Genomic DNA, 27,101 nt, shown 5'->3' on the forward strand with positions numbered 1-27,101 from the left:
ACAACTTATCTTGGCCAAGTTATTTGTTTAAATAAAACGAGTGAAGTTTTCTTCGAGGGACGTTTATGTGAAAATACATTTCCATTGATTATCTTCCTTAATCTTTTTTTTTTGACTCAGTAATATTTCCTTGTTTATTTTTCACTTAAAAATATGTAAATGGTTCTTTCACTAACAGCACCACACTGGAGCAAATTGTCGCTATACATTTCAAGTTGTTGATGGTTATTGATAAATAAGTGAATGATGTACATTTAAAACAATAGTTTTTTCTCCCAGAGAATAACCGCATTTTTAAAGCTGAAGCAAAATTAAAAGTTAATGTCATTTTAACACATCAACTGCTAAAATGTTATAAATAAACTGACTTACCTATCCTTAAAAATTGAGTATGAAATCCATTTTAATTTAAAAATAAGTTATCCTAATGACAATCTTAATGGTCTTTCTTTAAAAACCGCTTTATCTATAGATGCAGGGTCAGAAATGATATAAGTACTTTTTTTATTATAATCGGTTTTAAACGGGAAATGGATTACATAATTTATAATTAATTAGTAAAAAAGTCCATAAAAAAGTTTCAAATAAAAACATGAGGTTTGCAAACTATATACATTATGTTAAGAGTTTTTTTATTTCATGGGGTCTTTTTTAAAAGCATGTTTATAGATAACTCATGAATTTTTCAAGAAAAACCTTATTGGTTTCAATCACGGCAATGGTTTGTTTATGGCTTGACGATCACCCCTACCTACTGTGTGAAGATTTACATTTGTAATGCGCTGCCAATTGCAAACAGCTAGAGTAAACAAAAAATTTGCTATTATGATCAATGTGATATAATATTAGGCGTTAATAAACACCAATCAAGTAACCACCAACCTTACTTCTTTCTCAGAGACACAGTTTATCTATTAATAACGATTAATATTCTGTTACGATAAATTCTGACCCAAAACCGTAAATATATTTATTACTAATATTTTCATTCATTCACGTATTTTTTAGGTAATGCCTACCTGACACACGATGGGTCCCCCTTTGTAATAAAAACAACAATTCGAACCTTCTGGAGACAAGCCGATTTAACCATACCGGTTCTGAGAACAATTCGCCGCTCTGCCTAGAAGGCCGTAGACGTTTTTAATCTAACAGTAGTGAATATATAACAGGACTTTTTGGAGAATAGAAAACAGTTAATTCTGAAGACGCGCTCGCGATAAAATGTTACGTTCGCTTTTTAATAAATATGTATATTTAGTGATAAATAAATTAATATCAGTTATTGTGCTTTTTAATGAATTAAGATAAGAACAAGACATTATAAATTAAATAGACATTGAAATAAAATCATCACAGTGGTGTCAGAAGTGGGATATAAAATAAATTGTGAAAATGACGACGATTTATGAGCTCACAGTTACGGATTTAAGAAGGCATCTTGAAGATAGGGAATTAGTTTCTACCGGGAAAAAGTCTGATTTAGTCCAACGACTAAAGAACGCTTTAAAAGAAGAAGGTTTGGATCCGGAAACTTATATATTTGAAGACAAGCATGATGCTGTCCTCTCGTCGATTTCGAAAGTTTCTGGTGATGTAGCTAAAGTTTCCGGTGATATCGCATCATTAGAGAACAAAGTTTCTGACGATATTTCGAAAGTGTCTTCTGATGTAGCCAAAGTTTCCGGCGACATCGCTGGGCCATTTCCAGAAAGTGAAAATGGAGGCAAATACATGCTGGTAGTAATGGATTACTTCACTAAGTGGGTCGAGATTTACGCACTTCCCGACCAGAAGGCCGCCACCGTTGCAGATAAGTTGATCCAAGAATATATCAGCCGATTTGGAGTGCCTTTGGAGATACATAGTGACCAAGGCAGGAACTTCGAAAGCGATCTATTCCAAGGAATATGTGATAGACTAGGCATGAAGAAAACAAGAACTACCGCGTATCATCCGCAATCGGATGGTATGGTAGAACGAATGAATAGGACAGTTGGCAAGTATTTGACAAAGATGGTGTCCGATCATCAGCGAGACTGGGACCAATACCTTCCGTTCTTCACAATGGCCTACAGATCTGCTGTTAACGAATCAACAGGCCAGACACCAGCCAAAGTCCTATTCGGACGCGAAATGCGACTACCTTGTGATCTCGAGTTTGGATGTAAACCTGGAGAAGATGTAGCAGGTGAAGATTATGTGATCGAATTACGAAGAAGAATGGACGATGTACATGAGTTGGTCCGTTCCCACCTTCAGATCGCTAGCGACAGAATGAAGAAACGGTACGATACACAAGCCGAAAAGGGTTGCTTTAAGAAGAACGACAAAGTATGGCTGTATAATCACAAGAAGCGAAAAGGTTGTTCTCCCAAATTGCAGCAGTTTTGGGAAGGTCCATACCTCATTATGGAGAAAATCAACGATGTCATCTACCGAATAAGCAAGATTCCGAGGGGAAAGCCGATGATAGTACACCATAACCGGTTGGCGTCTTTCGAAGGTGACCACAACGTAGATGAAGAAGTGGAAGTAAACCAAGTCCATGATGTGTCTGACCTCACGTTTGAGGAATTCATGGGTGCCTATGGAGGTACCGGTAAAGCGAGACATGGTGTTACTACTGAAGAAAAGCAAGATCTACTCGCGCTCCCCGATGACTACTCGCTGGCCCTTACCATCCCGGCCAGTATCAAAGACGCACCAGGGTTGGCATCCGTCTTTCGAAGGAAGTTTGGTCGAGTTGCAGAACTTCAATGCCAAGTGCCAGCTCCCGGTAAAACCTTGAAACTCCAAGACGCATCACGTTACCTTTTCTACCTGGTAACAAAAGACACTGCCCGTGACCAACCTACCTACCGAGATGTATGGGAAGCCTTACTTCAATTGAGAGAGCACGTACTGGAGTCCGACGTGCAAAAGTTAGCCATGCCAAAGTTGGAGTGCCGCCAATTAGATTGGAGGGTTATCCGAAATATGGTGGAAGAGATCTTTAAAGACACCGAAGTCCAGGTGTTAGTCTGTTGCAATCCGCATAGTTACTGGTGCGGAGAAAAAACCGTCCCTTGTCATTTTTATACAACTGGAAGTTGTAAAAGAGGGTCCAGTTGCCGATACCAGCATACCGTTCCGGTTCCAGTCCCGACAAGGTTCCAGGAGGAACAATCTTTTAAGAGGGGGGCAATGTTACGATAAATTCTGACCCAAAACCGTAAATATATTTATTACTAATATTTTCATTCATTCACGTATTTTTTAGGTAATGCCTACCTGACACACGATGGGTCCCCCTTTGTAATAAAAACAACAATTCGAACCTTCTGGAGACAAGCCGATTTAACCATACCGGTTCTGAGAACAATTCGCCGCTCTGTCTAGAGGGCCGTAGACGTTTCTAGTCTAACAGTAGTGAATATATAACAGGACTTTTTGGAGAATAGAAAACAGTTAATTCTGAAGACGCGCTCGCGATAAAATGTTACGTTCGCTTTTTAATAAATTATGTATATTTAGTGATAAATAAATTAATATCAGTTATTGTGCTTTTTAATGAATTAAGATAAGAACAAGACATTATAAATTAAATAGACATTGAAATAAAATCATCACAATTCACTTACCTCTAGGGAATTCTTGGGGGCTGACCAATTCTCTGAAAAAATCTTGGGCAACTCCCGCTTGGCCTCCATCGGTCTCGTCCTGGCTATCTGTGGTATCTCTGAACCAAAACCTTATCGTTCGAGATTCTTGAGTGTGTTTACCTGTTTCTTTATTTACTAGAAATACTCTGAATTCTAGAGAGAGCTGCGCTGGCGGTGACACTCCATTTTCTAAAAACAAATAAAAAAGTGTAATTCAGATATAATTCTACAAAAATATCGTAATAATGAGTTTTTCCATTGGAACATAAAATCTTCCAAAATAGAATTGAATATTATTTGATCAATTTAGCTAAACAGGATTGGAAGACATTGAAGAATAAATCACAAAAACGAACTATAACAGATATTTCAAATACGTCATTCGAAAATTAATGAAAAAACAAGTGATTAATAAAAATAATTCTAAAATACACAAGAAGAAACGTATAGAAAATGATTACAGGAGGAAAAGGTAGTAAAACGATTACAAAATAAAACACACAACCTAAGAGAAAAGGAAATCTTGGAGGAAGAGGGAGAAAAACAAAAATGATGAGAATAACGTACATACACATACATATGAAATATTGGAAAAATAGATGGAAATAGATAAGTAGGGAAAAGAATGATCACCAATATACATTAAAATGAACGTAAATACATACATGTGCCCAAATGATGAAGAATCGCAAGAAAATATATTTATTTATTTATTTATTAACGGGATAAAGACAATAATGGTAAATACAATAATACAGAAATAATAAACTTATGAAAGTACAAGAGACTTAAATCTGATTTCATTCAGCAGGTAAGGGAAATCAATATAACTATTTATAATTTTAAAAACAAAAATAGCACCTGGAATATCCCGCCTAATACTAAGTGGTGGTAATTCTAGTAGTTGTTCGATATTAGTATAATCATGATTAAGAACAATAGTTTGAGTTCTAAATCCACAATATCTCAAAAATATATGTTGAACGGCTTCTAATGTGTCAACATGACATTGAAAGTAGGGTACAACAATATTCCAACAAGATGGATCTTACAATGCAACAATAAACTGATCTAGTTGCACAGAGAAAAATATTTACAATTTCTTGAGACAATCCAAGTAATTTAGAAGCCTTTATGGATATTAGTTGATATGCTCCACCAAGGAAAGGCTTTCATATAAAGTAACTCCTAAATCTTTAATGAAGAGAAGAGTTATACTTAAGAGGTTGCTCATCAATGAAATAAGTTGTACCAATCCTGCTCACTTTACGGGTAAATCTGATATAACAACACTTACTAACATTTAAATGAAGACCATTCCTACTACTCCAATTATATAAACGGTTAAGATCAGCTTGTAAAGACAACTGATCTCTAAAATCTATAACCCTCCAGAACTTCAAGTCATCAGCAAACATTAAACACTGACTGCCTAAAAAACAACTCACAATATCATTAACAAATATGTTGAAAAAAATAGGTGATGTCGTGTGTCCTCCCTGTGAAACACCTGATGTGACTATTATTGACTCTGAAATATTACCAGCAACCTTAACTCTTTGACTACTACCTGACAACGCATTTTTGATCCACATAAAGCAATTTTGCAAGAAGAATTTAATGATCCAAAAGATCAAATGCTTTACTAAAATCGGTACATATAGCATCCACCTGTTTCCGGCCTCCGATTTGCTCCATAAGCTCAGACTGATAACAAACTAAATTAGTAGCTGTAGATTTTTTTGCACAAAAACCATGCTAAGACTCTGAGATAAGTCCACTGCACAACCAAGATAGCTGTTTAGCTATCAAACTATCGAATAATTTAGGTATTGCAGACTGAATGCATATATGTACTTCGACAATTTTCAATGTTTTCTTTCTGACCACATTTGAATATCGGTACAACAAAACTCTCCTTCCAAACATCAGGAAATAAAGATGACTAATGAGTTATTAAGTAAAGTATGTACTGGCATGGTAACAGTACAATACAAACACACTTTTTTAAAAGAAAATTGGGAACACCATCAGGTCCAAAGGTATTTGGAAAATTCCTAGTAAAAGAATTTCATACAACATATTAGTTGAAACATTAATATCATTGTGAGTCAAACAATCCTGCCAATTAATAGAGTCCAAAAAGTTATAAGTTCAGTGTCATTACCATTTTTAAAATCATAAAAAAATTCCTCATAAGCTAGTCTTGACGAATTAGATATATTTGAGATTGTTAAACAATATTCATAGACAATGTGACGTAGAAGAAACATTGTTTTTAGAGAACCATACCTGATGCTGTTTCTTTATTGATAATAATTCCTGTATGTTCACCTCCAGCAACGTGCATTTTGTCATTCGCTTTATTTATTTTTCGTCTTTCTATTATTAGAGTGGTAGAATTGTGGGTTTTGCATTTTGGAGTCATCACTACCTGTTCCTGATCCATGGTTTCAGTCATTTAAATCTAAAAAAAAAGAAATAAACATAAGTTTTGGCAATATACAGTGAGTTCTTTTTTTAATTAGCCGCATTTTTCTTATTAAAATGAAAATTTTTCTTAGAAATGGTATATTTTAAAGTCCAAGACAGATAATTCAAGGTTTTCACATTTTAATGTTATAAGATGGGTCAAAACAACACACACTAATTTTAATAAAAAACTAAAGGAAAAACACGAACTTTTTTAACGATTTTAATTTATAACAAGCAAAAAATCACTGTAGACAGCGATTAAACTTGTTTAAATACCCCCTATTATTTTAACTGACATATAAGTGACATAGAAATCCAAACACCCATTATAAATTATTTTATTTTAATAAAAGCTTGGTATACAGGCTTATCTTGAGAAAAGCGAAAAAGGGTTCAGTAGGCGGTAGGTACTGTAGACTAGCGCGAAGCTTTACATTAATCAACAAAATTGCTGTTTTTACTATTCTCTTTACAATTTCATAATATTTTCAAATTTCTATTCAGCAACAGTTTTTGTAGTTGTATCTTTTTTAACCTTTTTACATGATTTATCGCATTCGTTAGTAAGAACGTTTTACGTTTCCTGTACAAAAAATTATGAAACATTTCCAAAAATAAAAATATCAAATTATGCTCAGTTTTGACGTTTTGTATACTTAACGGCCACCCCCCGTTAAGTACACAAATGGACTCTTCTGCTGTAACTGAATAAAATATAAAACATACGTATATATTAACATAGACTGAGCAGTCTGTAGAGCTAAGTGATGACACCATCTTCTTTTTCGTTGTGTCTCTGTCTTACATCAAGTAAGTATAGCAGCGTCTCTTTTTGGTAGGGAGAGAGAGAGAGAGTGAGGAGTGGCAATGCGCTAGAGAGGGATAGATCGGACATACCGAAGATAGATGGATGTGCGCGGTGGAGGTCACGGTCGAGGTTTACACCGATGACGGACAGGACATACCGAAGACACCTTCCTTTCTCAGTGTTCTTTGCGGTTTCAAGGTGACTGATATGTATTCCGGTAAAGTTTTTACTGCTTTTAAAGCTTTTTTACATTATAACATTATGTACATGAGCAACAGTAGTGGCGACAGTGAATGGATGTATTTAAGTGAAAAGTAGTGGATCATTTGTAATACTTTAAATCGATTTCACCTATTTAAAGAGCTTAAGAAACACCACTCACCAGATTCTATGCTCATATGAGAATGAGTCTGGATACATTTCAGTATATTTATCATACCATCCGTATCTCCGGCGAATGTCACGTGCTTTAAAAACCACCAATAAACTTGTACTTTACCACGTGATCAACAGCTCGCTCATGTAAAACAAACTATTTTGTTCTGGCATCGACATCGCTGTAAACCGCGATGATAGGTCGAGAGAGTGAACGGGTAATTTATCCTTGGTATGTACGATCTCATAAAAAAATGAAGGTTTGTTTTGACATCGATGTATCGAACGCGACCGCGACCTCTACCGTACACATCCATGTATCTTCGGTATGTCCGTACCCTAAGAGATCGTGTCGTCAGCACGCGCGACCAGCATGTTCGGTCTATGTTAATATAATACGTCTATGATATGAAAATGTTTTACTAATAACTCTTTTTATATCACTTTAAGAGCGTAGGCGCAAAATTTCGGGCAAATGCTTTTTAAATGCAATCATTTTTTTCGAATCCTGAGAAAACTAACAAATATTTTTGAAAAATTTAAACGCAGAATGAAAGATTACATTATTACTGAGGGCCGAAAGTTCCTTAGAATAAACAAAAAGTTTTTTTGAATAAGATATTTGAAATTAAAAATCGCACTAAATTTTCTCTTTTTTTTTTCACCCCTGTAACTTATTAAAATAAACATTATAGAAGTCTTCAGGGACTTTCGGCCCTCAGTAATAATGTATTCTTTCATTCTGCGTTTAAATTTTTCAAAAATACCTATTAGTTTTTTTAGGATTCGAAAAAAATGAATGCATTTAAAAATCATTGGCCCGAAATTTTGCGCCTACGCTCTTTACAAGTCAAACTGATACATAATTGCAAAAAAAATATCATTTGATAGTCAATTTAATTATTAATATAAACTAAATAAAATATTTTTAAAATTTAAATAATATATTTAAAATTAAATCAAGTAATTGTATTATATATTTATTTTGTATATTTTAAGCAAATTCAATAAATTATTATTTTGCTCCTAACGCCACCTTTTAACCTATTAACAAAGCATACGTTGTTTACGTATGACAAGCCTGTCAAATTCAGACCAAATATTAATTATAAATATAAATAAATAGTATTTGATAGTAAATTTAATGATTATATAAACTAAATAATATGTTTAAAAATAATAATTGTATTTATATGAAATTAATAAATTAATGAGAATTATTAATGACTTATATTAAATTTTGACAATCGTTGCGAATCGAATCTTTTAGTGACAGATATTCTTTTAACTTTTTACTTCTCATTTAATGTCTATATTTTGTTAGTTATTTTTCATGCAGTATTTAATTTAAACCGGCTTAGAGTAATATGGGCCATATCCTGAAAGGAAAAAAGTACTCAATCCCTCAACTAATTATCCAACGAAAGATTGAGGGCAAAAAACAAATGTCGTGGCTACGATATATAAAGAACTGAACAGGCATAAATAACACTGGCGAGTTTTTGCATGCCGCAAAAGATAGACGTCTGGCCTTAAGATATTTCGCCGACGGACTATGGTGCACGGTACTATAAGAAGAAGAGTAAATATTAGATGACTAGAAACGAATTGATCGAGAGTAGTGAATCGATGTCAAGAACCGCTATTCTATGACGCTACCCGTGACGATGCCATTTCGTGGCGCTAGTTCCGCGACGCTCGCCTCAACATTTTACTGTAGAGAAAAAAAAAGTAATACAACACCAGGATAGAAGCTTCGCTTCAATAAATAAATGATTAGAATTTCAGCCATATCAGTTTAGGTTTTCGTTTTTTAATCGTTTTTTTTTTTCTAAATTTGCTAACCACTAAAAATTTTAACTTTTAAGTTTAATACCAATTAAAATTTTGCGGTGTGCGGTTATTTTTTTTTTTTTTGAAAGTCGTTTACATTGCTTAGAGTACGAAGACGAGCAAATTTCCATCAAATGAATGGAAATTCAGACTTTCTTTTCGGGAAATTGCGAATAGGGTTCACAGAAGTTTAGATACTGTGTTATAAGATGTTATCGGGCATGGCGTCTAGAAGGCCAATCACGAAGATCGGGGGGTACAGAGCGGAGCCGAAGAACAACAGAAGTCTACTGCAAATTAACCCTTCGTCGGTAACTTATTTCGAAACCAAAATTCCTGTAACGCTGGGTTCCACGGACCGAAAAATTAATCATTAAAATTTCTTTTTTTAATTTTTTAATAACTGAAAAATTTAAACCTTTAACAATAAATTTTGTTTACGAATAACTTTTTGTGGGTTGTTTTTTAACTAGTATCTTGCTAGTAATAGAAGTTGAAAAAAAGTGCTAATTAAAAATAAAGGTAGGAACAAAAAAACATTTCTGCTAATAAAGAGTAATATTTAAAGTAAAAAATAGTGATACTAACATTAAGCTACCGTCAAGAATAAACTGAAATTATTCATCTAAATTATGGTCATGAAAACAGTCACCACACAGTCCATGCGAATGTTCTAGACAGATAAATTCGTTGCAAACTTCACACCTAAACCTAGTTTTACGGTTTTTGTTTATTTCGCAATCTTTACATCTTCCATGGGTTTTATTTTGATCTAGTGGATCAACTTGGACGTTGAGGCCAATGATTTCCTTTAGCCACAATCGAAGAGCTTTGGGGACGTTATCTTGCTGGGCTCTTCGCAAAAGGTGTTCTTGGACTAATTCATACCCCAGCAGTTCCAGAAATACACGCCGCTTCGTAGATGACTGAGTATTGATTTTATAAATAATATAAGAGTTAATTGCCGCTAGGTTCATCAGTTCAAAAAATAAGACCAAAGGCCAACGTCGAGTTGATCTTGCACAATTATATGCCTCAGACATCTGATCAACAGTATCTACCCCACCTTTAGTCTTATTATATATACATATAATATAATATGTGGATTATAATCCACAATCATTTCTGGTTTACCTGTCTTTTTATCGATATTGTCATCGTGATGCATCGTGGATAATAATATTACATTTTTGTTATTACGACGCTACGTACGTAGGAAACTAGAGTAGCTTTTTCTTGAAACCCAAACATATAACTATGTACTGGTCGTTTCAGAGAAGTTAGTTCTGCAGATACTTTGTGGTTTATTTTTTCTTATAGTTCCAAGAATGGTAAGTTTAAATTCTTGTAATAACTTTTCCGCTAAAGCTAAACTTGTAAAAAAATTATTCATGGTAATATTGCAATTAGAATTACGAACTGGCTAAATCATACGGCTGACTAAAGATAAGTTCGAATTATCTACATAAAACGGACCCAATGGCTGCTTGCCAAGATATACTTCCAATTTATAAATATAGTACAACTTAGCACAAACTAGTGCATAAATCTTAATTCCATACCTGTTTGGTTTATTAGGGATGTAAACCCGAAATGGACAGTGCTCTTTGAATCCTGTTAATATTTCATCTAATGTTAGGTATGCTGATGGATGAAAATGTTTAGGAAGGTTTGAAACAAATTCTTTAAAAATTTTTCTAAAGGCTATCTCTATTCTTACTTCTCTAGTTATTTTGCTATCAAAACGAATGTCGGTAAGAAGGAATTAAAATCTTCGTTCAGGCATGGTCAACCGGTAAATCTCCATGGACATGCCATTGGCGAAACAAATCTTGATAATTTTGACGGCCACTTTTATTTGCACCGGATATATACAACAATCCTATGAAAGCTTTAATTTCAGTTAGATCCGTAGTATTGTAGATTATATTTTGTATGGAATCATACTTTTTCGAAACAATAAATTCAAAGGTATATTGCACTATTTTTTCCAAAATATTGTTTGAAAAGAAAAAAATATGACCATATTATAGATGGTTCCTTAGCCCTTTTGATATCACCCTTCGGTCCAGGTAAATGTGCTATAAGATTATGCTGGCGCGTTTTAACATTTGGTTTTTCGTTAACATGCTTTTTCCATCTGGATCCATTTTTGGCTATAAAACAAAGTACTCGATGTCATTTTCATTATCAGTTAAATCATCTTCCGTGTCACTATAAATTAACTGCTCTTCTACGTTATCCCCTAAAAGGCTTTCCTCACTGTCTTCCGGATCTACGTCTGGATCGCTTAATTCATCACTTAAAACATCATCAAATAAACGTTGTAACCTTTCGTGTTCTTTTTCATAATTCATAATGAACTAATAAAGTTTTGAAATGCAAATTTCTCTACAAAACGTCGCCTAAGCACAACACAACCGTAAAATATGTTCGTCTTCTGTAACGCTGCGTCCAATGGACCGATCACTACAAATACTCAAAATACAATAATAGTTTAACAGCGGTTTATAGCTGTCTGAATACAAACTACCACTTTCCGGGAATACCTAAAATGGGAGGCAACTAACCCAGATGGAACAGAAAAAAAATTTTTTTTTCGGTCCACTAGACAGGGCGTTACAGACGAAGGGTTAACGATTTGCAGAACATGGAAGGTCAATTGTGATGCGACCAATTTATCGTTGAGTTCACACTTTTCGCCTTTTTCCATTTCGGCCACATTAGGTGCTACCTTTTACCCCTGAACATCGATGAAATCGTCTTGAATTGTGCAGAGAAAGATTGACTTGAAACCAGGAATGGAATGGGGTTGTCTTTCGTGATGAATCTCGATTCGGTTTAAGGATTATTGATGGCCGAGCCAGGGTAAGAAGACAACGTGGTGAAAGCCGAAATACATAGTTTTTTGTCGAACGGCACGTATATCGCACTGTTGGGGTTATGGGAAGGAACATGACAATTCAGCGATACGTAAAGTAAATTCTGAAACCTCATTCGCATACCCTACATTTACACGATGCAGCATCAAATTTCTCAGAATGATAAAGCAAAGCCACACATTACAAGAGTCATTATGTACTTTTTCGAACAGACCGGAGTCAATCTTTTACCCTGGTCTTCGAGATACCCAATTGAACATGTGTGAGACATGGATTCATGGTTTGGCGATTTCTTAATTTAGAGCATCCTCTTCAAACTATGGGATCGCTTAGGGAAGGATTAATTAAGGCATTGAGCGAGATACGCCAGGAGGATATTGACTATCAGAAGCGAGTCCAAGTGCATCCAAGAGTGTGTTGCCCACCGAGGTGCATCAACACGCTATTAATTGATTTACCCCTGTAAGTTGTTTCAATAATATTGAAATTTCGATCGTTTGTTTATTTTGCTACCCCATATAACTATATAAAATATTTTTAAAACATAATAATTTATATTGGATGTAGGTAAATATATTCTTATTAGCAGATAAAGAGGTACAACTCAAATAGAAAGAATTTAAATAGACTGTAAACCAACAAAAATAAAAATACCTTTCATTGTAAATGTTTTAATGTAACGATATCTTTCATTATTCCCATAAAATTGCTATTAAATTAAAGTAAACCGTGAAACAGAATAACAAACTGGTTGAAGAAACTTTCGAAGTTTTTTCTAATAAATATCTACATGTACTGAAATAGATAATTACGCTTGTGGTTATTCTTATTATGCCGAGGTAAAAGTAGTGAATAATTTACGGTATGTCCCAAAAAATTGTAGACAAATACACAATGTTAAATATTTAAAAATATTAATAAAAGGTTCACGGAACGTAAAAGTAGCGTGCTTCACATAATCAGTGACTATCTAAAGCAAAGTGAAAACATGTATCACAAAGACTGAAAAATGTCTATCGAGAAGAATCTTGCAAGTGATTTACAAGTTGACAAGTTTATTTGTAATTTAATAATATGTATACACTCCCTTAACATTTATTGTGGCACGCCTCGCCGTCCCGGCACACTTTTAATGAGCCTTCATATACCCTTAAGGGGGTTTCAGTTGGGTGGGATTCAGCGTAGTCAACTTCATAAGTTCAAGTTAGGCAACGCGAGCGATATGTTGCCTTACGTTATCATGCATTAAGACAAAATCGGTGACAATAAACGTATACAGCAAAACGTTGTCGATATAACTTTGAGCGTCATCGAGGTTACAACTGATCCCGTTCCAAACCATAACAGATACACCACCAAATTGGTGAACTTTTTGAATAGCAAGATAGGTATAGTTCATTTAAATTTTTCCATTCTCGAATCATCATTCAACAAGTCTACAGGAGTAGAGATAAGGCAACCAAAGGCCAAAAAACTGAAGCATTTTTTGAAAGAGCTTTGAGAGATACTAAGAATGACATAAAGATTAATGGGCAGGTTATCAATAATATTTGCTAAGCCGATGATGCAATCATAATAGCCGACAGCTAGGAAGCATTAAGCCGACTTATCGACAGATTAACTACAGAAAGAGAACAATTTGGTTTAAAAATGAACAGAACACCGAATATACATTTGTGTATAAACGTGAACAGCAATCATATTCGTCAAGTCTCCAAGTTCATATATCTCGGATGCTGGATAGCTGAGGGCCTTGGTCTAGACACAGAGATATGTAGCAGATTTTAATAGACAAAAGCAACATTTATCAACAAGAGTTTCAATTTAACGGTACAGTACCGTTTTGTGAAATGCTACATTTACTCAGTGCTGTTGTGTAGACTGAGGACTTAGGAGAATAAAAGGTAACGTCATGAATTGCCTTGAGGCCTTCGAAATGTAAGTGTTCTGGAGAATCCTTAAAATTCCCTAGATGAATCATATACGGCCAACGCCGAAATATTACTTCGAATAAGGAGAGAAAGAGACCTGCTGCAAATAGTAAAGCGAAGGAAAGCAGCCAATTTTTAAAATTGATTAGGGAGGGGAAGATTGAAGGAAAAAAGGCATTGTGGGAAAGAAATATCCACGGCTAAAGAATAGAAGGGAATGGACCAATCTCAACGCCCATGCACTTTTCAGTGCCGCACAAAATCGGAACGAGTATACCCGAATTGTCGATAACATTCAGTAAACGAATAAGGCACCGTAAAAAGTCGTTTTCATTTTGCAACCTTGTCCGGTTATTGGTAAGTATTGCCCAGTCTCCACGTCACCAGTTAACAAACGTAAGGGTTATCTTAAGGACTTATGAAAATAAAACGAAAAGATCAACCAGTCTCAATTAGCTTAATTCTACCAGTGTTAGCAAAAGGAAGATGATTGTTACGAACTTGTTTAGCTAAAATATATGCCTATTATAATGACCTGGATTTATGTGGGTAGAATAATTTTCAAAATAATCTATGATTTATTGCAGTTACCCCGAAATAGAAAGAACTAGGGCCACGTCCACAATTACATTCTACTAAAACAAGACACTGATCTTCTAAGAATTTTGGATAAGGTTTTTGCAACAAGACAGAAGTTCGGGTGATATCACTAACAGTGGAGGGTGTGAAAACGAGATCCGTGGACGTATCACAATAGCCAGATCGACAAAGTCAAATCCACAGAAGCGTATCATGGCATTTGAAATGTGGGTGTATCATAGAATGTTGCGCACACCATGGACCGCACATCACACAAATAATACAATGCTAGAAGAACTTAACATGAAAATTAGACTCACCACAACTATTAACAACTATTAACCAAAATATACTTAGATATTTTGGATATATAACAAGAAGAAGAAACAACAGTTACATTATACTCTTATACAAAATGTTTTATAAGACTCTACCTCTTTAGTTTCACATAAACTCGAGAAAATATGATGAAATTATAAGGAAAATGGTAAAAGCAGTTTTATTTTCCCATACAGTTATAATATACTGATCTATACCATAATACCATCAGATATGAACTTTTATTAGTTGTATATGAAATGTTTTAGAAAAATGTGATTTTTACTCGATAGTAAAATATTTTTATTTTTGACAGAATTATGTATGATTAGAATTAAAAATATTTTTAAAATGTTCAAGCTTGTTTATTTACAATAAAAAATGTTTTTTCAACATTTTCTCTGCAATAAAGTTAAAAATATAAAAATAAAATAGACGGTTTACGTTTGATTTCGTTACAGCGTACCACCATTCGCTGATTTGCATATTTCAGCCTTTTGGCTTATTCAGAGCAAACTCATGGCAAGCTCTCAGCTTTTCTCAAACTCATTTGTCGAAAGCACAAATTTGGGCTGAATCCTGAATTCGATTTCGGATTTATATTCTCATTACAAATATAAGTTTGTGCATTAATTCAATACATTTTAACAATTATAATTTTAATAAAAGAATTCTAAATAAACTTAAATTTTTAAATCTACTGAGAATGTTAAAACCTAATTGAGTGTACTAAATCCATAAAATGTTCCATATATATTTTTATCGTAATTATTGTAATATATTTTAATCATAATTTATGATAATTTACGGTCGTTGAGTTGCGCCAAATGTAGGTAACTTACAGTTGTTGATTCCGAAAATTGTTAGATGGTTAGCGAATAGCACATTTAGTACTCAAGCTGCCATTAGACGTTCATAGCAAACCAAATTAAATATGTAACATTAAAAAAAGAAGTGTAATGGTTGCAGTAATGCAAACGAGTTCAGTTATTATCTGGGATAAATGTACTATGTCTCATAAAGATTGACTCGAAGCAGTAAATAGAAGTAAGAAAGATTTGAACGGCAACGACAAACTACTCGGTGATGTTGTATTACTACTGTCTGGTGACTTCCGACAGATATTACCGGTTATTCTCTCTTTACATATGCGGATGAGATTAATGCATATTTAGCACAATCGTTAACACAAGATAAGAGTACAAGTACAAAATGATCTATCGGCGTAAATATTTTCCAAACATTTGCTAAACATTGGAAACGGTAAAATAAAACCGCATCTAAATACACAATGCATCAAGGTTCTAGATAATTTCTGCACTTTTATTGAGATCAAACATGAATTATTTGTGTCTTCCCGGTTATACTGAATAATTACTTGAATCATAATTAGCTCATTGAGCGCGCAATTTGACGTTACCGAAACCAACTTCCAGATTCAATAGTTGTTATCATCATTAACTCTGTTAAATAACTAACCCACAGCGAAGCGTGGCCAGGTTAGCCGGTATATATATATATATATATATATATATATATATATATATATATATATATATATATATATGAAAATTACTCAGTTCTCGGGAAGAACCGCGTTGAGAATTTATTACTCGACGTTTCGGTACCCATTTTGGAGCCATTATCAAGAGTGATACGGTTCGGTTCGAGTTCGGGGTCTCAATCTGCCTACTCCCCTCACTCGAGACGTACCAGTATCGTGTTCTGTATTGCAAGAACTGTCTCTCGGTACTGAGGTCTCAATCTGCCTACTCCTCAGTGTCGAGTGACAACCGGCCTTACCCTGTGTGGCTGCTTTTATACTCGCTGTATGCGCGGGAACGGTATGCGCTGACGTGGTCTGAACTGACGTGGCCTGAGCGGTGTGGGCGGGAGGTCGCTGAAGCAGGGGTCGCCATGTTGCCGGCAATCGTTTCGCGTCATCGCGCGTGTTCAAGCTGTTAGGCCGTTTTTCGATTTCGATAGCTTCACGAATGATTCTCGATTTTAAGGAGCGGATGGGGGCGATGGTTTTTGCTTTTTCGAAATCTATTTTGTGGCCTGTTTGAATATGTTGGGCTAGGGCTGAAGTAGTATCGGAATGTTTGACAGATATAGAATGTTCGTAAATACGGTTATGGATTCGTCGGTTTGTCTGTCCGATGTATGTAGAAAAGAATAGAAGATAAACTCATCAAGAAAATTTCAAAATAGAAACCAATAAATTTCGAAAGTCGAAAAATACGAAAGTACTGGTGGGAAGACCAGGTTAGATATGGTATGACCTGATCTTTCAAGAAGATGAATATCCTAAAGTGGAGGCCTTCCAATAAAAGGTATAAAGCAGGTTTCTGCAACTGATAACTCAAGGAAATGTTAAAACAGCTAAATCGTTTTCATAGGACCAAAACGAATCGGATGACCGGCTGGTTTAGATATATCTAGATCATTCCCACCAGCAGTACATACGATAAAAATTCGAAAACTTCAACAAGAAATTCATGGGAAGAAAATTGTTAACTCTTTACATATACAATGAACTATTCACTTTGTTCACTAAGGCTTAGCTCAATATCAATCGGAGATAATAACAGTGTATTGGATTATTACACCAATTAATGTATGGCTTATAATAGGGAAACTACATATTTAGCGTGTTCAATTGAGTATATTTTTAGAAAAAAATTTCAAGGTTTCATTACGTATTACAATTCTGGAGACAATTAATATCCTTTGCGTGACACAGTTCCTCCTTGGTTTTAATTGTTTTTATTATAAAAGTTACCGACACAGTGTCAACTGCTATATAATGTTATGATAAAACTTAATAAAACAGGTAGTTTATATTCACATTTCAATTATACTAAATATATTAAACAATAAAAACGTCTTAATCAATATTATAATGCATTTTTAATCTGAATGCTCATAGTTTTATTAGTGCATAGCCTCTCGAACAATAAATTGATTTTTAATGAAATATTAATATTTAATTTAAAAATCATTATTAAACATTTTTTAACATTTGGAGAAAATGGTTGCTGACAAATAACTTCTGAAACATTTATCTAGAAGAAGATACATATTTTAAAGTATTATAATGGCACTTAGAGGGAACAATAAAGAACAGAAACAAGAGCAGACAAAATACGAACTGAAGAAATATGTAAGTGTAATAAATGAATTTGATTCAAAGTTGAAGGGTGTTACTGGAAAAGGAGCCAAGCGCCAAAATCTTAAAATTTGCATTACGTGTACCAAGCGCCTTCAAGCAACTATATTTAAATACTAGCCAAAGAACCAAGACCACCCAAGAGTTCTAATCTCAGTCAACTTCGGATATGGTATTTTGCCTAGGCAGTTTTTTTTGGTATATAAAAAGGCCTACCTTCTGTATTCTGTTCACTTTCACCTTTGAAATTAAAATGTGAAGACTTATTTGCGCCTTATGCTGAAGAATAAATAACATTTGTGCCACCATCTCTATCATATAAATTAACCAATTTTAAATTGGTAAATTGGATGTAAACCAAGAACTCTACGTAGGTTTCATAGATTTTGAGAAGGCCTTCGATAAAGTCAGACACCAAAAGCTGTATGAAATCCTAAGAAGCAAAAACATCGACAGTCGCGACATTAACATCATATCCAGGTTGTACTGGGGACAAACAGCAATAATCAAAGTTGATAATGAGTTAACCGAAGAAATTGAGATTCGTCGAGGTGTGCGTCAGGGTTGTGCGCTTTTTCCACTATTATTCAATATATATAGCGAAACAATATGTCAGGAAGCGCTCCTAGAGCAAAACATTGGTATGAACATTAACGGAGAGTTAATTAACAATATACGATACGCTGATGACACACTAATAGTAACAGATAACCTAGCAAATTTACAGTTTTTGATGGAAAACATAAACACCCATACCAAAAAGTATAGTCTAAAACTGAACATCAAAAAGACTAAATTTATGATTGTAACAAAGAAGCTATACACCAATGTGAATTTAACCATAAATAATCAGCCAGTTGAAAGAGTTACGTCCTACAAATATTTAGGGGTTTGCTTCACTGATACTAATGACCAGACAAGAGAAATCAAGAGGCGAATAGAGATAGCGAGACAATCGTTTGTCAAAATGAAAAAGTTCCTATGCAGCCGGGACATAAATATAAACTTAAGAACGAGAATGTTAAGGTGCTATGTTTACTCCGTTCTGCTGTACGGCATGGAAGCCTGGACACTGAAAAAGATAAACATCAAAAACATTGAGGCATTCGAGATGTGGTGTTACAGGAGAATGTGGAAAATACCATGGACAGAAAGAGTAACAAATCAAGATGCTCTGCTGAAGATGGGGAAGGAATGCGAAGTCATAAAAACCATACAAACGAAAAAAATTTGGCAAGCTTAGTTAGCAGTAACTGAAGAAGCTTCCGCCGATAATTCCTTTATTGCTTTATTGCTTCTATAACGACTTGGTCTAGGGGTTGGATGAGAAACGTCACATTGGGTGGAAGGAACACAGCTCGTATGTCACTGCTAATCAATTAACTTGCATCTGGGTGGGATCGTGCGTTGTCCAACAACAACAAAACTTTCCGGGGCAGATTGTTGTTTATTCAGGCATCAATGACCGGCGCGAAGTCATTAAAAAACCAATCCTTAAAAGTGTTACAGTCCATCCATGCATTGCGTTGGTTGCTATAAATTGTGATTGTGACTCTCGCTTTGCTCTTTGCTTTTTTTGTAACCTGGTGCAACTCCTTCATTTTTAGCAGCTAGTGTTTTCGATAGAAGCATTTTAAAGTTAAGACCTGCCTCATCACAGTTAAATATTTGGTTTGAAGTTAGTCCATCTTTAAGGATAATGTCTTGTAATTTTAAATAAAATGTTTCAATTTCAGTTGAGTCAGCAGAAAGTTTTTCGTCGCAAATATTCAATTGTCGGATGCCATATTTATTCTTCAATAAGTCAATCCATCCTTCACTATCACCAAAGTTTTCTCCTCCATCCATAAACTTCTTATGAAATTCAATAGCTTTTGCTTGGAGTATTGGCCCAACCCTCTCATTTGTGAAAACCACAAGAACAACGCCTTATAAGTTTGTTCATGGTCCCCTGTCTTCATAGTCTTCCGGGCCAATCCACTACCACCACTCACACTTCGGTTGACCCACTGTTCGATTTCATTCCGCTTATGCTTCCAATCTCCAACAGTATTTCTCCGACACCTAAATATGAAGCAACATTCTTTATTGATTCATCCTTGTCCAACCTCTTAATTGCATTCACTTTTGTTTCCAAAGATACAACTACTCTCTTTCGCTTTCCACTCATATTGCACAGAAAGATGCTCCCTTACACTCACAAAAATCAACTTATGAAAAATTAATTATGAAACCGAAACTAATAAACTTGAATAAATACACAAAACAGAACATAAAAGGAAAAATTTTACCGTACACTAACTTAATTTGACGATATGAACGACAGCAAACAAATCGGTAGTTCAATTCACACTGATTAACATAGAAACGAACAGGAAGTTGTAGAAAAAACACGACACAGAAATTTCTGGAAGTAAGGCGGTCACCAATTTCTGAAAATACAGACTCGACATCAGCTTGACCTAAAGCATACCTTACATACAATTCTCTTCTTATCAATAATCCACAATTTTCAATGGATTGCCCATATAACAGCTGCCGATATAACTTGTGACCATCGACCCTTTTTTTATTACTCGATATTGTGATTCAACAAGTACGACTATAAAAGTAAAACCGAGGCAAAATTTTGCCTCGGTTAACTGAGACTCGGATAATCGCAAGTCTACTGTACATAAAAACTACCAAAAAAAGCTATAATTAAGTTGAAGAATATTATAAACGGAGCATTACGACTAAAACACGTGGCAGATGCTTGGAAGATGGATGAAATTATCATAATACCAAAACCAGGGAAACCGCAAAACTTGATCTCTATATACAGACCAATATCACTCACCAAAAATCTAATTCCTTCATATCAGTGCGGTTTTTGATACTACTGATAAAGTTTATTCACCTACTACGAATATTTTGCAAAAGAATACTCGTAGTAGAAACCATATCAGTTTAGATACTTGTATAGTTCTCGCAGTTGGTTTTGTCCTCTTTCTTATAAATTGGTAGAATACAATTATTTTCCCAATCTTTTGATATTTTATTTTGCTTCAATGCTTCACTACATATGATCCAGAACCAGTCTATCGCTTCCTCGCTCATCCATTTCATAATTTCTGGTTTTATTCCATATTCCCTTCCAGCTTCCCGTTTTTAATCCGTTTTGTTGGTTCGTTGACTTCTTTTTTTCAGAGAATAAAGAACAAAGGATAAAAAATATAAGAGTAATTAAACATATGATAGAAAAATATAACAGAAACAATTGGACTCATAAGGACAAATGAGAAAAATGATTACCGATAGACTAACATGACAAATTCTATGTTGGGAAAAAGAAAAAAACGAAGGGGAGGGCGAAATGGAAAGAGATAAGATAATATTGTGGAAATAGAGAGAAAAATAAAGAAAAATGAAGTTAATGAGAAAAGACAAAATCATAAAAAGCTTGATAAGACGGTGGAATAGTTCAAATTCAAAGTTTATACAGGCATAAGGCGTTGAGAAGAAGAATATATTATTATTCACGATTTCCTGAATCCGTTCCAAAAGTCATGAAATGCTCTCTTCATCTCTCCAGTAAAATATCGATATGTGACGGCGAGATAGACATAATTTACGTTACAATTATTAATTTTTCAATACAATAGAATTTTTTTACATATATTGAATTAAAATACGTTTATTTTCTACGAATTATCTTAACACCAGACATTAATTGTTTTATTACGTGTTATTATATCTACAAGGGAAGCTTGCGAAATATTTGTATTTTCCAAGATTTTTAAATATATTTCATTCTCTTAATAGCTTAGTTGTAAAAAACTCCTACAACACAACACAAATCAAGGGACGGATATCAACTGAGTGAACGGATATAAAGTCTCTAAGGGTTTTTCAATTTAACAATAATTGGTCAATTTGTGGCAATCAAATTGTGAATTAACAATAAAGGTACATGGTCAATGACCAATGCAATATCAGGGAGTGGATTTTATCGAAGTTTTACAAGTGTACTTTGAGAGTTTAATTTATTTACGAAAATAGGTTGCATTCAATGAAATATCTATAAAAACTAACTTAATTACTTTAAGTATTATTATAAGTTTTAATGTCTTACATACCCACACAAAGAGAGAAGTTTAAGTTCGACATTTAAAACAAATACTTTTCTTCGATTTGGACATCGGAATCTTTGCAAAGAATATAAAAGAGATGCAACAGGCTGTCGCGATAGTATAATGAGTTTTTTTCCTGGTTTTTCCCTCATGATTTGGGAGGAGGGTCAAAAAACAAACGGACTGACAAAGCATTAGAATCAACGTAAATACTTACTTTGACTACAAAAAAATTCATAAAGGTACTTGGAATCACCAGATGGGCAGACAATTAATCGAACAAACCATATGCTAATATCAGTGCCATAAAAGTGTCAGTCGAACCTATATGGGAGCGGACACAAATACGGCCCTCTTCTTGGTCAAAGTTAAAATGGAACAAGAAACGCCAATAAATAATAAAACGAACTGTAAAAAAGTAAAATGAGATAACGGTGTACTATTACAGAATGAAAATATTCGAAGAAAAAATTCAAAGAGCAGGTTGAACAAAAATGTGTAAACCAAACAAAGTTAGAGGATGTATAAAGCAGATGACAACAACTCTAAAACAAGGTATTACCAAGGAATAGACAAAAAGACAAAAAGGCTGGTATTATGAAGATTGTAAAAGAGCAGTTGAAGACCGAAAGGAAGCCGGAATAACCAGCATAAGAAAAAACAATATAGAAAGTCCTGAAGCATATGCTAAAAGAGGGCTGGAGACGAATACCATATAGAAGCAAAAAAAGATTGCTCTTAGTGCAGAGATTGAGCTATATTGAAGATAATTTTAAAAATAAACAAATCAAGAACTTCTACCAAGAAATAAAACGAAAACGAACCCACCAAGTTCCAAATACTACACCAAGATATTGAAGAAATGAAGAGGAAAATCTATTAGGTGGAATTGATGAAAAATTAGAAAGATGGGCAAAATATTTCCAAAATATATTACATGCTAGGATCAAGATCAAAGCCAACAAATTTAATTACCAGATGATGTAGCAGTAGACCAAAACGATAATGAAAAACTTAAGAAAGCTCTTAGTGAAAACTATATCATTGCTGAGTTTCTGAAAGAATGGGGCGAAAGGCTGAAAGAAGAAATCACTTAGATAATACATGAAGTGTGAATCAAAGAACAAACACCATGTAGCGGTTCAATTTTCTTGAATAAAAATTTTGTTGAGCATTGTACGTACTCGTAGACTGTTTTTATTACGTTCTCATACCTTTAGCTTTGTCTGGGCGTGATTACGTTAGAAGATTGTAACTTTCCACACGAAACAAACTGCTTGCTACGGACGAAGCTGTACATTCCTTCCCTCAAGTACCTAATAAAGACTATATTACCACTCATATTTTAATTAGTCTTGCGATCGCTTATAAAATACACACCCGCCCATAATTTGAGCTTATTCCTTAGTTTGCCGTCGCAATGGCCGATGATGTTAGCCTAATAGTTTATTCAGCGACCATACATTTAAACATAAAGTATAAAAAGATTTTTTTATCTTTCAAAGTTTTACTGTCTGACCCAGAAGCCGCTCCATTATCATTTCGTCGCCTAGTCTTATGGGTGCAAGACATGAGTGATGACAGAAGACACAAAACGAAAGCTGGAAGTCTCCGAACGAAAAGTCCCAAGGAAGATATTTGGACCTATTAACGAAAACGGAGTATGGAGATACAGGTAAAACCATGAACTCTACCAACTGTTCAAATAGGCACGAGATCTCAGAATTCGTTAAACTTCAGATACTTTGATGGGCTTATCATGTAGTGAGACCAAAAGGAAGGCCAGGGAAAAGGTAAGAGGATGAAGTGGCAGCAGACGCGCAAAATTTGCTAGACGTGAGCACCTGGAGAAGATCAGTGCGAGACCGTCAAGGTTGGAGACATAGTTTGGAAAAGGCCAAGGCTCGATTTGGGATGTACTGCCATTGGAGAGAGACGCTTACGACAAAGTGACACTTTATCAACTGTATTTTTTAAATTAGTCTTAAACAAAAAATTTTGCGTGTTCTATAATAAAGGTTCCATATATCATACAGACATCAATGTGTAGTATAGCATATGCGAATGATCTTGTCTTAATCACAAGAAGACCCGCTGAATTAAAATTAATTTTTAATATATTTGAAAGGGAAACTTAGAAATAAATGAGGAAAAAACAAAATATATGAAGATGAGGGGAAATCCGAAACATTTAGGATAGTAAACCTATTAAAGATTAGAATTTCGAAATTGTTGGACAATTCGATTACTTACGAATAACACTAACAAACAGTAATAAGGAGAATGTCTTGCGAAAAAGAACCAATAACGAGTGAATGCAAATAACCAAAGATAATGGTGAGAAAAGAAAAGGAGGTCGTCCTCGAAGAAAATGGATAGATTCAGTAAAAGATCTGAAAGTTGAGGGCACAAAATTGGAAAAACTTAGCACGGGACAGAAAGAAATGGAAGAAAACTATTGAAGTCTTGGGCCTCAATAGTTCGATCTTAGATCTTCTGGGTCAGATTGTAACAATATAAAAACACTCGAGGACGTAGTGTTAATTTCTATATCATGCACTTTTCCGTGATATTCGATCTCTTTTCTTCCAGTAAATTGTTTTTGCAATGAATACGAATCATTCTTAATATGTCGCGGCATTAGACTTTATTTTGCTCTGTTTCTGTGTTTAACATCCGTTTTGCATTCCTCATAAGCTTCGTCTACTAGTTGTCTTATAATGTACAACTGTTTCAGCAGTATTCAGATTGGTGTTTCTGTTGGTCTCTGTTGTATTTTAACATGTAATTTACTACCCAGTTTATTTTTCTGTTTAGACTCTATTAATCGTATATTTTCTGCCTAGTTACCCCTCCCCTTTTCTAGGTTGTCGATTTTTTCTCACACTTGTAACTATGTCTGTTATACGCTATACATCAAATTAATAATTATTGTCCTCGTATACGCCGCCGCATTTATGTGAGGTCACAAAATCATTTTTTTTTTTGAGATTATCTTTATTTCTGAACACCGAATTTTCACACCAATTTATTTTAAGCTCTTGGAAGAGAAGTTTAGATTACTGAATAATTTATGTTTACTATTCATAAATGATTAGACTTTAATAAAAAGTAAAACTAAAAGCTTTCTGATATACATATTTTCGGATATTCATATTTACGACGGACAGCTGTACAAAAGTGCTCAATAACGTCTTCAATAATGTTGCTTACTGGAAATCATAAAATAAGAAAAGAGATTATGAGTTTTGTTAAATTTAATGAGTCCACTTTAATAGAGCTTGACTGCCAGAGCTAATACATAAAACATTAATTTTTACTGAATAGTTTTTTTTTAAACACTTCCTTATGTGTTTATAAAGTCGACGTGAATTTGGAAATTTGATTATTTTTTATTTTGATTGACATTTTTAGCGTGTGTATTATGAGATAGTTGTTCAAAAAAAAATAAATGTAGGGGCCAATGTGTCCTATAGGACCCATGACATTATTGTGGACTAACTTTTTTTTGTTTCAGATGGCGAAACATATTGAAAATACTTTTTAATATTCCAATTTGAAAATATTCTCCATTGTTTCAAAATGAGCTAATAAAATATTTCTTCTTGTTTCAGATTTGAAGTGATTTACTAAAATTAGTGTTAATAGATTGAGACATTTTAGTTACTTATTTAGAAAAACAGTTATACCTATAGTAGTGAACAAATAATAATAATGGACTTTTCAAGTGACGATTCGCATGACGATCCTGATTTTATGCCAAGTGAGACAGACGAATCAGATTCAGATTCGATTGGGTATTCCGACGAAGATTCTGATCCTGAATTGACTCTACGAGTACCTCCATCAGTTTCTAGTTCAACCTTCAGGGATTACAACAATCAACCATGTATATCAACAGCTTTAAACGAAAGAGAATTAGTTGAAAATCAGCTAAAGAATGTAGTCTGGCAGATGTGCAGAAGATAATCCAAATCAGTTTGAATTTATTGCAGAATACAAAAGTGATCTGAAAGAAATATACAAAGCAATGTTTGCCAATGCTGAACCATTTAAATATTTCGAACTATTCCTAAATGACGACATTATTAGTGTAAAAGTTGATGAAACACATCTTTACGCCACTCAAATTCTTACGACTGGTCAAGATATCTCTCAGCGATCAAGACTTCATCAATGCGACCAGTTGATAAATCAGAAATATAAATATCAATTCCTTGCTCTTGTTGGATGGATGGGATTGATGAAAGTATCAGTTCTTCGCGACTATTGGCGAACAGATAATTTATATAATTTATCGCTAGCCAGGTATGTTACGTCCAGAAATAGATTCGAATTCATTCATTTATCGGACAACACGAAAGCCCCAGAAAATGACAGCTTATATAAAATACGAAACGTTAACAATATGTTTACCAGCAATTTCCGAAAAATTTATACGCCTAGAAGAAAAATTTGTATCGATGAAAATCTGATTCCATGGAAAGGACGATTGCTCTTCCGACAGTATATACCCAATAAACGCCACAAATATGGCATAAAATTTTTTTAAGTTGTGTTTTGACAAAAGATACACCTGGAATATGTCGATATACTGTGGAAGATTAAAAAATGTAGAGGTGGGCGTTGCTGAGAGTGTAGTAATGGAGCTCACTAACGATCTTCTGGATGAAGGTAGAGTTTTATACAAGGGCAATTACTACACTAGCTTTTCATTGGCATATCGTCTGCTGAACCGAAATACCCACTTAGTTGGTACACTCAGAATCAATCGGACATATTTGTCACACAATGTTGTTACTGCCAAACTAAAAAAGGAAGAATTTGCTGCCAACATGAGTAAAAATGGTATTAGTATAAGAGAATTGTTCCAGAGAGAAACGACTACACGTTCTGAAAGTAACATTACCAAGCCCAAGTGTATAGTTGACTATAATACAGGAAAGTCTTCCATCGATTTGAGCGACCAAAT

General features: G+C 34.3%; 1 protein-coding gene across 3 annotated transcripts in view; it reads right to left on the reverse strand.

Moving 5' to 3' along the window:
- Positions 1 to 27,101, reverse strand: part of LOC140439491 (uncharacterized) — a 121,772-nt gene that overhangs the window by 42,509 nt on the left and 52,162 nt on the right. For all 3 annotated transcript variants that reach the window (XM_072529438.1, XM_072529437.1, XM_072529439.1), the window contains exons 2-3: positions 5,937 to 6,111; positions 3,624 to 3,833 (exon numbers count right to left, since the gene is read on the reverse strand). In XM_072529438.1, coding sequence (XP_072385539.1) covers positions 3,624 to 3,833; positions 5,937 to 6,105 — 379 coding nt within the window. In that variant the 5' untranslated portion in view covers positions 6,106 to 6,111. The remainder of the gene's footprint in view (positions 1 to 3,623; positions 3,834 to 5,936; positions 6,112 to 27,101) is intronic.

This window comes from Diabrotica undecimpunctata, chromosome 4 (assembly GCF_040954645.1).
Source record: "Diabrotica undecimpunctata isolate CICGRU chromosome 4, icDiaUnde3, whole genome shotgun sequence".
Classification (NCBI taxonomy): Eukaryota; Metazoa; Arthropoda; class Insecta; order Coleoptera; family Chrysomelidae; genus Diabrotica; species Diabrotica undecimpunctata.